Below are 12889 nucleotides of genomic sequence, written 5' to 3'. Positions count from 1 at the left end.
CTTCTTAATTGTATAGCCTATTATACCTTTTTTTTTTTTTTTTTCCTTACTTGTAGAATATGGTGGTTTAAATTGAATTATTGTCATTATAGTAGTAGCCTGGTAGTAGGATATTTCTAAACCCTTAGTTGTAATGATAGTGGTATGATACTCCTCTTAACCCACTAAGGGTGCCTAGGTCAAAAACGATTTTATTACCCCTACTGAAACCCATTCCTTTCGCTCTCTGCATTATGAAGCCTATCCACCAAGTAGCATTGTACAGAATAGCCTACCTTGGCTATTCGTATTGCAGACCGAGTAATCAAATCAGCCGTTCCCATATCTTTTATAAATTGTAAATAGGACATTAAGGAAGCAATAAACAAATGTATTTACCTTTGCATTTTTTTTCCCCCTACTTTTTGGTGTGGCAGTTTAACATCTGTCCAAGAATGTTACAAAACCTTACCTGCAAATGTACTTTTATTTTGAAAGGTCCAACCGGAAGCCTTGCTGTTTGTTGGTCTGTCTTGACAGTAATTAGAGAGGGGGGCTATAACCAGCGAGCTCCTAGCGGGCTACGGAGGATGTCCACCCCGCTGCGGGGACAAGCTCCGGGCGGGATGCTGGTGCTCAGCCGGCTGTTCCGTTTCCAGTTGCTCCGCACCCGCGTCCGTCAGCATCCATGAAGCCCCCGCTGATGAAGCCCCGAGCTGCCAGAGTGAGGCAGAAAGTGGCCGGAGACAGAGACCATGTACTGGCGCGTCGGGTTCGCCTGGACGCGGTCCTGTGTGGTTGATCTTGGCCAGAACCAGAGCTTCTCCTCCGGCCTGCTGGGCTCCGATGAGCAGCTCTCGTTTTATGGGTGCATCATCGCCTACCCACTGCAGGACTACGGCGGGATCATGTCAGCGTTGGGCTCGGACTCGTGGTGGCGGAAAACGCTTTATTTGACTGGAGGGGCTCTGCTGGCTGCCGCTGCCTATCTGCTGCACGAATTGCTGGCCATCAGGTACCAACAACAGAGGAGTCGGTATGAAAGCTGCACAGCTCAATATTCCCGCAGCCAGGCCTCTCGGGCCAGAGCATAATCGATGTGAAAACCGCTTTGGACTTGAATCTGTTTATATTTTCACTCCAGATCTCACGGGTCTGCTGTATTTTCACTGGGGTTTGATATTACTTAATCTCGTCTGATTGGGCGGGGTGAGAGCGGAGACAGTGGAGAATAAGGAATCGTGAGTGGGTGGGTTGTGATGTAACGGAACCCCCCCACCCCCACCCCCAACTCACCAACACACACATTAGGAGATATCCGTCTTCATTGGCTTATTTTGTGGATTGACGACATCTGCGACCCGCGGCAAGGGTCATGGCTTTTATTTTGTCCTTGGTCATTCAAAAATAGTTACAAAACCGTGACACTGGCTTATTTCCCATGTTGTTTGTTTGGCCAGGACGACGATACAGGCGCGCTATAGCCTTTTAATTCATCATATGTCTGATTCATTGCACTCACACACGTCGGTGTTTGTTTTCAGTCCAAAACACTGCAGCTTTGGGACAAAGCTCAAATGTAAACACCAAAATCCCCAAACAGAGGTCATTTAGAAATGCAGGTGCACAGCAGCTGTAAAGTAAAATGTAAATAAGGTATATTTTTTTGCATTTATTATTATTGATTATTCATCGGCAAGAAAGAAGGTCTGACTGACTGAGTCCGTTGTCCTTAAAAAATGCCCTTAAAAAGGCCCGCGTCTGGACTACAACAAGGGCACTTAATATTACAACAAATGCCAAAGGGAGCCCCTCGCTATTAGAGGATGCATTTTTAGTCTCGTTGAGATAATTATATTCTTGTGTTTCGGTCCTTCAGACATAAACGCAAGCTGTCCTTCATACAGGCCAATAGTCTTCACGTTCAAAGCGGAAATACGGGCTGTTTGTTGTGTTGTTACGTCAAATATTGCAGCTCTCGCTGCCGTCTTGTGTGTGAGACTTAATATTACCATCCCATAGGCTTGTGTATCAACTAGCGACAACCTATGTTAGTTAGCCGGTATTTCAGAACCTCTCTGAAACGGACAGCTCCTCTGCTGCGTGGCTTGTCTTTAGGTTTCAGCACCTCACAGAGTGGACAGCTCCGTGTCAGTCTGCACCTCGTCCACGTTAATTTGTTGTCATTTCTAGGCCCAGTCCACGTGAATGCACGAGGATCCCTCACAAGGGGATGCTTCACTGTTTTGACACTGCAGCTCTCTTGGCTGGTATAAATGGCCCCTGGGTTGACAATCACTCTGGGCCAGACCTTGATTGATTTAATCAGTGGTATGACAGCCAGTCTCCCTCTCACACACTTAGTCCTGTTTGCACTACTTACCATGGCCAAGACTTGCCTAATCCTAACTCTTAACCTAACCTTAACCTAAACCTTAAACTGAGTCTTTACCCTTATATTTCATGATTTCTGGGGACTTGGATATTAGTTCAAAAAGTCCAGTCCCCACAATGTGACTGTGTAAACAAATCTATGTCCTCATAAGGTCAGGGGTACAAGCGCACACACACACATGTGTGTCTATGTTTGTGAGGACCTTCGTTGATATAATGCATTCCCCAGCCACTTACTCTTAATTTAACCATCCCAATTTCCCAAACCCAAACCCAAACCTTACCCTAACCCAAACCTAAACTTAATTCTCATAAAATAGCCACAGATCAAATACACACATTACACACACAGACTTGTGTTTCCATGACTTCAGAGGACATACCATTGACTTACATTTATTTCCTGGAGACCTTAGCAAACCATAATCATAATACTACTTACCTGACCGTAATCTTTACATTTAAGCTTAACAGAGTCTTAGGCTAATCCAAAATCGAATCTTCATGCTAAAATGTTATGATTTATTTTATGGGAACTTGGGTTTTGTCCCCTAAAGGAAGACAAAACCAGGTTAGCTGTTTCCCCAGACAGATATGAGAATGGTATTGATCTTTTTATCGAAGTGAAATAGTGTATAAATTAAAAAATAATTAGTTTAAGTCCGTTACAACCAGTACATATGGAATAAAACATAATTGGTGTTGGTTTGTGGTCATTTGATTAAACACAGTTTTACTTATATTGCATTTCTTTAATAAATGTACATTTACCTAACTTATCAAAACAAACCAAAGGGCAGTAAATCAGGGTTTTTGTGGGCACCTTAGGGTCCAGGCCATAGAAGCTACTTTGCCTGGTTGATAACCAAACCTAACATAAACTTACTCTGACCGCCCAAATGTCCAACCTCAACCCTAAAATGTAACCCTAAATGTTAATGATTATTATTGTGTGGACCATGTTTTTTTCCTACACTGATTTAAAAGATTACAAGTCCACTCTCACATACATAGAAGTCTTGTTTTTTTTTTTTTATGACATGCCGCTCTGTACCTCTTTGTTTCATACAGAAAAGAGGAAGAGCTGGACTCTAAAGATGCCATCATTCTCCACCAGTTCTCCAGGCCCAAAACTGGCGCCCCATCCCTCTCCCCTTTCTGCCTTAAGATGGAGACCTACCTCCGTATGGTTGACCTGCCCTACCAGGTATGTTTCCTGCAATACAAAAAAACAACACACTGACTATTACTACATCTGCTTCTTTAACTTGTTTGCATTATTGCTAATAGTTTTCTAATAGACAACTGGTTGTTTTTAAATACAAAATTGTTTGTAAAAAGTTTTTTTTTTTTTTTTTTTTTCTTGTGTAGTTGAGGATGACCATTTTGCACAACCTTTAGACTCTTGTAATCTTGAGAAGTGTCTCTGCTGTTACAGTCACTTGATTTCCATCATAGCAGGAATTCAAATTTCATTTCATGTTTTGTCTTGATGCCAAACTATATAAGTTTACTTAATACCAATTACCCACCCCTCCTAACATCCCTCCTCCCTCACTTTTCCTGAACCCCTCTCCTCTCTTCTAGAACTACTTTGATGGGAAGCTCTCGCCACAGGGAAAGATGCCGTGGATCGAGTACAACCACGTGCAGGTCTGTGGCACCGAATTCATCATCGACTTCCTGGAGGAGAGACTGGGCGTGAGCCTTAACAAGAGCCTGACGCCGCAGGAGAAGGCCGTGTCTCGCGCTATCACCAAAATGGTGGAGGAGCACTTCTACTGGTGAGGGACCACTGGAGTTCACACTCCTTTTTCTTTTTTTTACAGTAGTGTGCTAAACTTACTCAAAGGAGATGTCAAAGGAGGAAAATAGTCAGGAGAGAGGACAGAGAAGGCCTGGAAGGAAGCTTATCATTGCAGTGAGCATTACCTGTTTAGGTGCGACCATCCATAAGACGTCTATCAGTTATTAATCTGTCAGTTCTGGGTTGAATTTACAACACATTTCAATGTAAACCACGGAAATGTTAATATACACAGCACTCACACATTAAATAGTGGAAGGGTTAGTCGACACTAGAGAGGTTTTCTAAAAGTAGTTTACAATTGCATGTTTGTTTTTATTTGCCAGATAGTTGAGAAGTTTGTTACTGAGGTTTGCTTGTTCAGTCTTTCTTTGACATTTCCAATATTAGGAGCCTTGAGACAAGTTTTATCCCCCCCCACCCCCTAGCAGGGTGACTGTAGTGTGTTTTGTAATATTAAGTAGCGTATTAGCACTTCAGACTTTTTTATTAGCCATTGACCTCTGGGCTTTGCAGCAATATAAGCAACTCTTCTCTTAAACACATTTTTAAATGGAGCTAGTAAGTTGTAGCCAACTTTTTTCAAACGTGATCATCTGATACTTTCGTTTTAAAGTTTTGATTATATAGCATTTTGTAATTTGGTGACGTGGAAATGTCAAGAAAAAAAAAAGTTCAGATTTCTTTCTCCCTTTTAGCAAAAGTAACATTAGTTGTAGTATCAGCTGAGATGTGTTTGTCTTTACAAATGCACATGTCTTTGTGTCCCCAGGACCATAGCTTACTGTCAGTGGGTGGACAACCTGGAGGAGACCCAGAAGATGCTGTCGGTGAGCGGACCGCTGAGTGACCTGCTCAAGTGGATCCTGAGTCACCTGACCGGCGGGATTGTCAAGAGGGAGATGTACGGCCACGGGATCGGACGCTTCTCTAAGGAGGATGTTTACGCCCTGATGGAGAAGGATATGCGCACACTGGCCACTCTGTTAGGTGAGTATAAAAAAAAAAGATCAACATGAATAAATAATGATAATGATTACATGGATGAATTGAATCTATTAATATAGAACTGTATTTATATGTTATATCTGGAGGAGATCAGGGAAGCCAACACACTACATTATTTTAAGTCACTGAAAAGTTCTGTCTTTTATTCCTGCTTTTTAATGGTTTCACAGTTTTATTGATTTATTGTTTGTTTTATTTTCTTGTTGTATTTTATTATAATATTTTATAAACTGTTGCATAGTGTGTTTTTAAATGTATGTAAAGCACTTTGTAACCTGTTTTTGAAAAGAGCTAGATACAATTTTTTTTTTTACTATATTATTATTGTCATATTTTTCGAGAGAAGAATAGGTGTTAACGTTTGTGTTATGATTATGAATCCACCAACCGAGTAGGATTTAGATTTGGTCTTGCTGGAGGCTACAATAGGGCACAATTTCAGCATTCATAATCTACTTTATATTCACAGATCTGGAGATTTTAACTTATGATTAAAAAACTTTGCTGCAATTTGTGGTACCTGCATGTTTACATTGTTTACCCTGGAGGCAGATCAATGGGTTTGTCAGAGCTTTTCAATGTGTTTCTTGAAAACTTAACTAACTATTGGACATCATGCTTGTACTTGTCAAGACTTAATTGTAGCAGAGGCTGCAAAAGAAAATGGAAGGATAGAAGAAGAACACTGTCTTCTTCTGGTAAAATTTAGCATGGCAGTCTCGAATGTAACGCCTTGTAGTTTATGATGGGAGATTTAAGAGGGACACGTCTGAGGGCGTACTGGCAGATGTGTGCTGGGAGGTGCTGTTTGACCATCAGCAATAGCGCCCTAATTATACCCTAAAGGCATCAGTGTCCCAATAAGAAATCTGGTATGTTTTGCATCACTACTACTGCTCTTTGCAGGAAAAGGAAATTTAGAGGAGGGACTCGGCTGCCCTGTTTTTGTATTTTTGTTTGGTTATTTGACATATCTTTTTTTTTTTTTTTCTATGTGCTGTCTAAGGTGATAAGAAGTACCTTATGGGCTCCAAGCTTTCAACAATAGACGCTGCAGTGTTCAGTCATCTGGCGCCTGCTATGTGGACGCTACCAGGATCACGGCCGGAGCAGCTAATCAAAGGTGAGTACAACAAAAAGGCAATATAAAAACCCCAGGATCCATAATTACAAAGAAACAAGTTTTTTTGTTGTCTGGCCCAATGTTTTATCTAAACATACAGACAGTTGCAGCTTCATGGTTATATGTAGACAGTCTACAAGCTTCACGCTGAATTCTCTACTAAATGCATTAAACTAGATTAAGAATTAACCAGTTCTTTCTGACTCTATTCATGGATTTATAATCCATATAATTTGAAAGAGATTCCATCCCTAAACAAGAACAGATGAGTAGCCTTTGTGTACTAACACTTACAGGCTGTGCCTATGAACTCTGCCCTGCATGAGGGAAAAATACGCCAAACAATGTCCTTAAAGGCAAATGTGTAGAAAGATCACCCAACCATTTTTCACAGCACTTAGGCCACTATAACTTCACTAAAAGGTTTGTTTTACCAATGTTTTGTGATTTTTATTTAGTTTATGGCATATACAAAAAAAAAAATGCAATATTGTATGTATAAATACGTAAGATTAATAGTCAAAAATTAGGTGAAGATTAATCATTTTTGTCAAATAACTGCTCACCAGGCCCCACTGATCCCTCAGCACCTTAGCCTTTCATTAACCAGGGAAAACACTGTATATATATATATATATATATGTTTTCGAGAGGTTCATTTGGCTGAAAAATGAAAATAAGAGTACACAACTGATGGAAAATGGTCAATGGGTCAAAACCAAAACAGAATTTTACTACTCTAAAAATCTAGTTAAATGTAATTGTCTGCTGAGGATGTAAAGTATTTGAGAAAATTTTATTGAAGAAACATAAACAAATGAAAGCAGAAACAAGAAAAACACTCATCTTTGACCAATACTCTGGTCCCTGACCTTTTTAATCAGTCGCCTTTCTAGTGACGAACTTCCCCTCTCAGATTATTTAATTTGATTTTTTTTTTTTTAAAGACCCAAAAAAGGGAAAAAAAGAAAAGATTTTTTTTTAAAATAAATATAATTTCCTTGAGAAATGTCTAAAAGAAACAGCTAATGTGTGTCAGTGAGATTGCATGATATGTTCGGAGCACTGTTCTCACCGACCTGTTTGTCCCACCCAGGTGAGTTGATCAACCTGGCCATGTACTGCGAGCGCATCCGCCGGCGATTTTGGCCCGAGTGGTTCGTGGACCTGGAGGACTTCCGCTACAACGACACCACAGAGTGCAGCGACTTGCCCTCGAAGCTCCCCGATCTGGGCCTGTACTCCCGCACCGACACTTTCCAGGACGACACACACTCGCACAACTCTCACACTCACACACCACAAGACCCACCATCGCCTGTCAGCGACCCTACAGGCCACTCGCTGTATGACTCTGACATGGACACGGAGTGCTCTGAAATAGACCAGTGCAAGTGTTGATGAAATATGCACTTTTAGGACAAACTACACACCACAGGAGGGAGCTGCATCCTCTGTGTACACATGTCCCCCTACCTCTTAGGACAGAAATGAACTGGGGGAATAGTTCTGGTGTCGCCTGTGTCGGTGGAGACGTTGAGGAGAGGGCTAACTTGCAAACTGTAGTGGAGGAGAGATTGCAGTGGGAGGAAAACATATGTCAAAGGGGAGGGGAGGGGGGGGTGAGAGATGGAGAGAAAAAAGAATCAGGAAGCAGAAAAGCGGACGGAGAGGAGAAGAAAACGCAGAAACAACTTGAAAAATGAGAACTAAAATCAGGAGTAAATGACGCTGTGGCTGAGAAACTCCTCCACGTCATCTGCAGTCACACCTTTCTACCTGGTGTCGCGTTGCTGTAACCGTGGCAACTACGTGTGCCCACCGCTGTCCCTCGTAGCAAGTCGCACCACCCAGCCTGAACTGAACAACTTGTATTGAACTGACATTAAGGAACTGTACAGGAGTGATGTGAATGAATACAAGTCAGTGTAAATATAATGAATCTGATTTAATTCTCAGATCGAATATTTGATTATATACGAGTATAAATAGTATAGATAGCCTGAAAATATAGAATCATCTCCTCTGTCATATGGTGTAAATACTTTAGGTGTTGCTCCTCTAAAATCCCCTTTGTGTTGTACACACACTGTGTTGTATTAGTCTCCATGAATACTCACTCTGCTGGTCTAGGATCAGCAAGAGGAGCCCCATGAACTCCCGTACTGTATGTATCTGTTTACACAACGGGGATATTACAGTAATGCCTGCTGCCCATGTTTAAGTAGTGAATCTTCATAGAAAGCAAAGGATGGTAAACTGCAATCTTCCAGAAGCACTTTGAAACTTTCTTTTGTCTTAAGACAATTATTTTTGCCAAAAACAAAAATTCCCAACATCAAAATCATAAAGTGACAACACACATTGTTCAGGCTCCTGTGTTGTTAATGAGGACAGCAGCTTTAGGTCAGAAGGACATCTTACTTACATTCAAGCATTGAGAGCGAGTCAAACAATCATGTAGAAATAGACTGACTAGATATGTAGTCTGAATGCAAGTGCATGGCTGGTACGTGCTCATAAAAATCTCCCTTTACACTTCATGTAATTAATGTTATCTGTATTCCTTAGCTGGCCTATTTATGTTTGATGTCGTGATGCAGTTTGTTTGTCGGTGCCTCGGGCCAAAACAGCCACACAAAGATGTAGCCTATGGATCTTGAAGATAATTATTTTTTGTTAGGATTTTAAGACAAACATGTTATAATTCGTAGTGATGGATTGCTCTGAAAACGTGATGTAAAGCAATAAGAGAGTAGAAACAGGTCCACTCTGTTTTGTTTTTATTGTTATGTTATACTCTGCGTGGCGTTTGGGGTGTGTGATGGTGAGGTGCAGGTTTTATGTGTGTTTGTCGTTCAGCAAATGCACGAACCAACATTTTGTGTGTTAAGGCTGCTCAAACAGTATGGATGCAAGCAGAGAGTACATATATATTGTACGTACAGTGTATATATATATATGCTTCTGTCCATGTTGCACATGGCTATACCCTCTGTGTATGAATGATGGCTCACTGGTGAGGCTTCACAGCTGAACTTTTCCTCCCATAAACACACACTTCTGAGCAGTGCTAATTCAGTATTTGGTGGTTGTCTGAGAGAAAAGACAGCTCAAATAGTGTGGTTGGTTTATTGATGCTGCTTCATCATTAACGGTCCCATTTAAAATAGAAATCATGTTAAGAGTAAAAGGTATCTTCACAGGGCCAGACTTAGGTGAAAATATTGGCCTATGTTTGCCTAAAGTCCTTCTTATTTAAATACCTGGTCACACCAGGATGCGATACAGTGAATTTAATTGTTGTGCCAAATATTTGTCTCGAGGAGTTTGTTGACATAGTGACAACACTTGCATCGGTGTTGTTGGTGATCTACTGCAGCTACCAAAGCTAATCGGTTACTTTGTAGCAACAAGCAAAAACTGATGCGAGTGGGTTTTTATTGGAGAAATATTTCTCTTGGCATATCATTGATGTCAGACAGTAAGATGCAAGAAACCATAATACAGTTATGGTTACAATAATAATACAGAGATGCTAAAAAAATATGCTCTAAATCATTTGGAAACAGTGTCTCCAGTTCATAAATTGTCCACTAGAGAGCACTGGCAACTATTTTTAAAAAGAACAATGTCCCATTCATATTAGTCACAGATTTAATAACATACTTTAAGTGATACTTATTAAAAAAAAAAACAATTTTAAAGTATGCCGTATTGTTTCTGGATTTATTTATGCTTTGAAATTGTTGACAAATGTACCAGTCTGGCTCTATTTGTGGAGATGCTGCACATATTTAAAACGTATATGTAGCATTTGCATGTAGCATTATATTATGACATAAGACTTATGGTATCATGAATGGAATATGATGGTGAAGCAGTTACAAGGTAACAAGGTATCATTATGATTCTGATACAATTTGAGATCATGATATTATTAATGATGATCTGTTGATGGATTTCCTAAAGTTTTAATGATGATTTCATAATGACAAAGATCACCATTTTCTCTGTGTGGCTCCTTCACTGTGAGTCATTCTGGGTACTTTTGACAAAATAACGTCATCGGTACATTGGGTCTAAACCAAGCCTGAAGCCTTTTTTGTATGTGTTTGTGTGTGTTTATGTGTGTGCTGCAGCTACATTTCAGTAGATTAATATCGTCTGAAGCTTAAAAACTAAAATGAAAATTTTCGTTCGGTGTCTTAAAATCCCTTGCCTGCATGCTATTGCCTTCTTTTATCAATAGTTAGATTTAGCCTTATGGAAATCGAAGCTAAACTGTTTACTTTAAACCAGTGCCAGCATATGACTTATGTTTTTATATTCTGTTCTATTTATTGATTTGGACGGTTGATGTGCTTGAATTTGATACTATTGTTGATTGATATTATTGTTTTCTTCTTATGTTTTAATGTTTTGTTCGATGGTTGAGAATTACTGTCAAACTAATTTATTGATCTGTGTATTAGTGCAATATTGTTGATCCTCTTCAGACTTCTGCTTGTGTAACACTGAGCGAACTGCATAATTCCATGCTGCCAATCATCGCCATGTTTGCATGTGTCCACGTTTTGAGGTGTCATAAGTTAATGTTAAAATTCATTTCAGCATTATCAAATGTTGCAGCAGTTTACTAAAAACCCATCAACAACAACAACAACAAAAAAAAACATACATAAATAGAAAATTTTACTCTGCAGTGCTTCATGCTCAGTTGAAGCTAAAATACCAAACTGACCACGAGGTCTTAGATCAGCAGGGTGAGGTGAGTCGTCCTGCTGATCAGCTGCTCATCACTGTCTCTTCTCTCTCTTGTAAGTTAAGACATTGCAGGACATGATTGCAAAAAGTCTTTCCCGATCAGTGTCTGTGGCGGACTCCATCCGTCTCAGAGTTCCTCAGCATTTAAAGGTCAGGGGTCAAGGTTCGGCCCTGCAGTGCGTGTCACTTCCCCGTCACTGTTTCTGCTTGTAGACAGTAGAAGCCATGTTGCATTGTCTCTTGTTGTCGTGTCTGCTGCAAGACTTGTGGAATCTCATCGGACTGTAAATAAGACGGCCTGAAAAAAACCCGCAAATTAATACGCAAACATGACCTAAAAGAAAATGCTCTGTAAGGTTTTTAAAAAAAAAAATTCTTATGAATGTATCATAACTAGAGATAAAAAGCTGTATGACAATGGATTACTTATGATATTTCATTAAATATAGCTGTGATATTTTCCTCTGGTTTTGTTTCTGTTATTGTATAAGATGGTTTTATTGTGCATATGAAGTAATTTACCTGTTCGGTATCAACATTTAGAGATGGGTATACTCTGGCATATATCTGTCTCATAATCCCTCTCCCTCTGTGCTTGCTAACATATGACAATACTAAGCCCACCCAACAATGCTGAAGGATTAGCTCTCTGCCCTTTTCTTTGTGCTTGTGCTGGAGCTCTGGAGACATGCAGAGAAAAAGGAGGGCAGAGAAAAGGCAAGATGTGTGAGCACCACTGTAGAGACAGAGCGTGGGTTTGGGTGAGAAAAGGGCATGAAAAGGGGAAGAGACAGACAGTTGTGAACAGAAGAATGATATTTGATGGCTTTGGCTGGTTCCATTTCTGTGACCATTGTGCAAAATCCCTGGGAGATCCCTTCCACACAAGACAGAGGAGACAATTCAGAGCTGACAATGACACCCGAGTATGAATCATCTCTGGTAAGTCAGAAATGCCATACAGTGGCAGAGGTAGCAGCTGTGTGTGTGTGTGTGTGTGTGTGTGTGTGTGTGTGTGTGTGTGTGTGTGTGTGTGTGTGTGTGTGTGTGTGCACGCGTGTAGCCGTCTAAAACGTGGCTGAATGCATGAGGTGTGAGGGCATTGTGTGCAGTGAGGAGTAAGTGTGTGTGTGTAAAAAATATGAATAATGCAGAAGATGCCTGTAGGAGCGTGAGGGCCGGGAGGAGGGCAGATGGTCGCCTGCTGATAGGACAGAATCCAGGCAACAGGGTCCTCCAGAGAGCTGGGTTTAGACCTGACTTAACATACACACACACACACACACACACACACACACACACACACACACACACACACACACAAGCACGCTCATGAACACACACATTTTCATACAGGCACAGACACAAATATTTACTTGTCTCTCTTCTTTTCTTTGTCAAATCACGCTTTTTTTGGGGGGCTAAAATTGCCCTCACTGGCTCTGATCAAAATAAAAGCTTCAGTATTAATATCTGAGATGAAACATCACATGCGGCATGTGGTCAAAATTGTAAAAAAACAAAACTGTACTACAGTATGTTGTCCAAAATGTCATGAAATTGTTCCATTCCAGTATGTTGTCAATAATGTCGTAAAAATATCATACTATAGTATGACGTCAAAAATATCATAAAAATAGCCTAGTGTAGAATGTCGTCCAAAATATCAAATACATTTCATAGAATAGTTTGTCGTTCAAAATATCAAAATAATTTCAGTTTAGTATGTCGTCCAAAATATAAAAAAATGCCATAGTATAGTATGTCGTCCAAAATATGACAAAGCGTCATATTATAAAATGACTTTTTTT

At 40.3% G+C, this 12889-nt stretch overlaps 1 protein-coding gene across 2 annotated transcripts; it reads left to right on the top strand.

The window, feature by feature from the left end:
* Nucleotides 1–539: 539 nt before the first annotated feature.
* Nucleotides 540–11538, top strand: faxca (failed axon connections homolog, metaxin like GST domain containing a). 2 transcript variants are annotated; one of them, XM_069158397.1, is made up of 6 exons: nt 540–994; nt 3445–3580; nt 3961–4157; nt 4953–5170; nt 6195–6311; nt 7408–11538. In XM_069158397.1, the coding sequence occupies exons 1-6, from the start codon at nt 735–737 to the stop codon at nt 7710–7712; spliced, it is 1233 nt and encodes a 410-aa protein (XP_069014498.1). In that variant the 5' UTR covers nt 540–734; the 3' UTR covers nt 7713–11538. The 2 variants fall into 2 exon arrangements, with proteins under 2 accessions (XP_069014498.1, XP_069014497.1); XM_069158396.1 differs by having other exon boundaries at nt 540–1015.
* The last annotated feature ends 1351 nt before the right edge of the window (nt 11539–12889 follow it).

The sequence above is a fragment of the Embiotoca jacksoni genome, unplaced genomic scaffold, assembly GCF_022577435.1.
Source record: "Embiotoca jacksoni isolate LCO1_2020_lvr unplaced genomic scaffold, fEmbJac1.0.p SCAF_23, whole genome shotgun sequence".
Lineage (NCBI taxonomy): Eukaryota > Metazoa > Chordata > Actinopteri > Embiotocidae > Embiotoca > Embiotoca jacksoni.
Note: the sequence above shows the minus strand (reverse complement) of the source record. Positions and strands in the feature narration are given on the sequence as shown.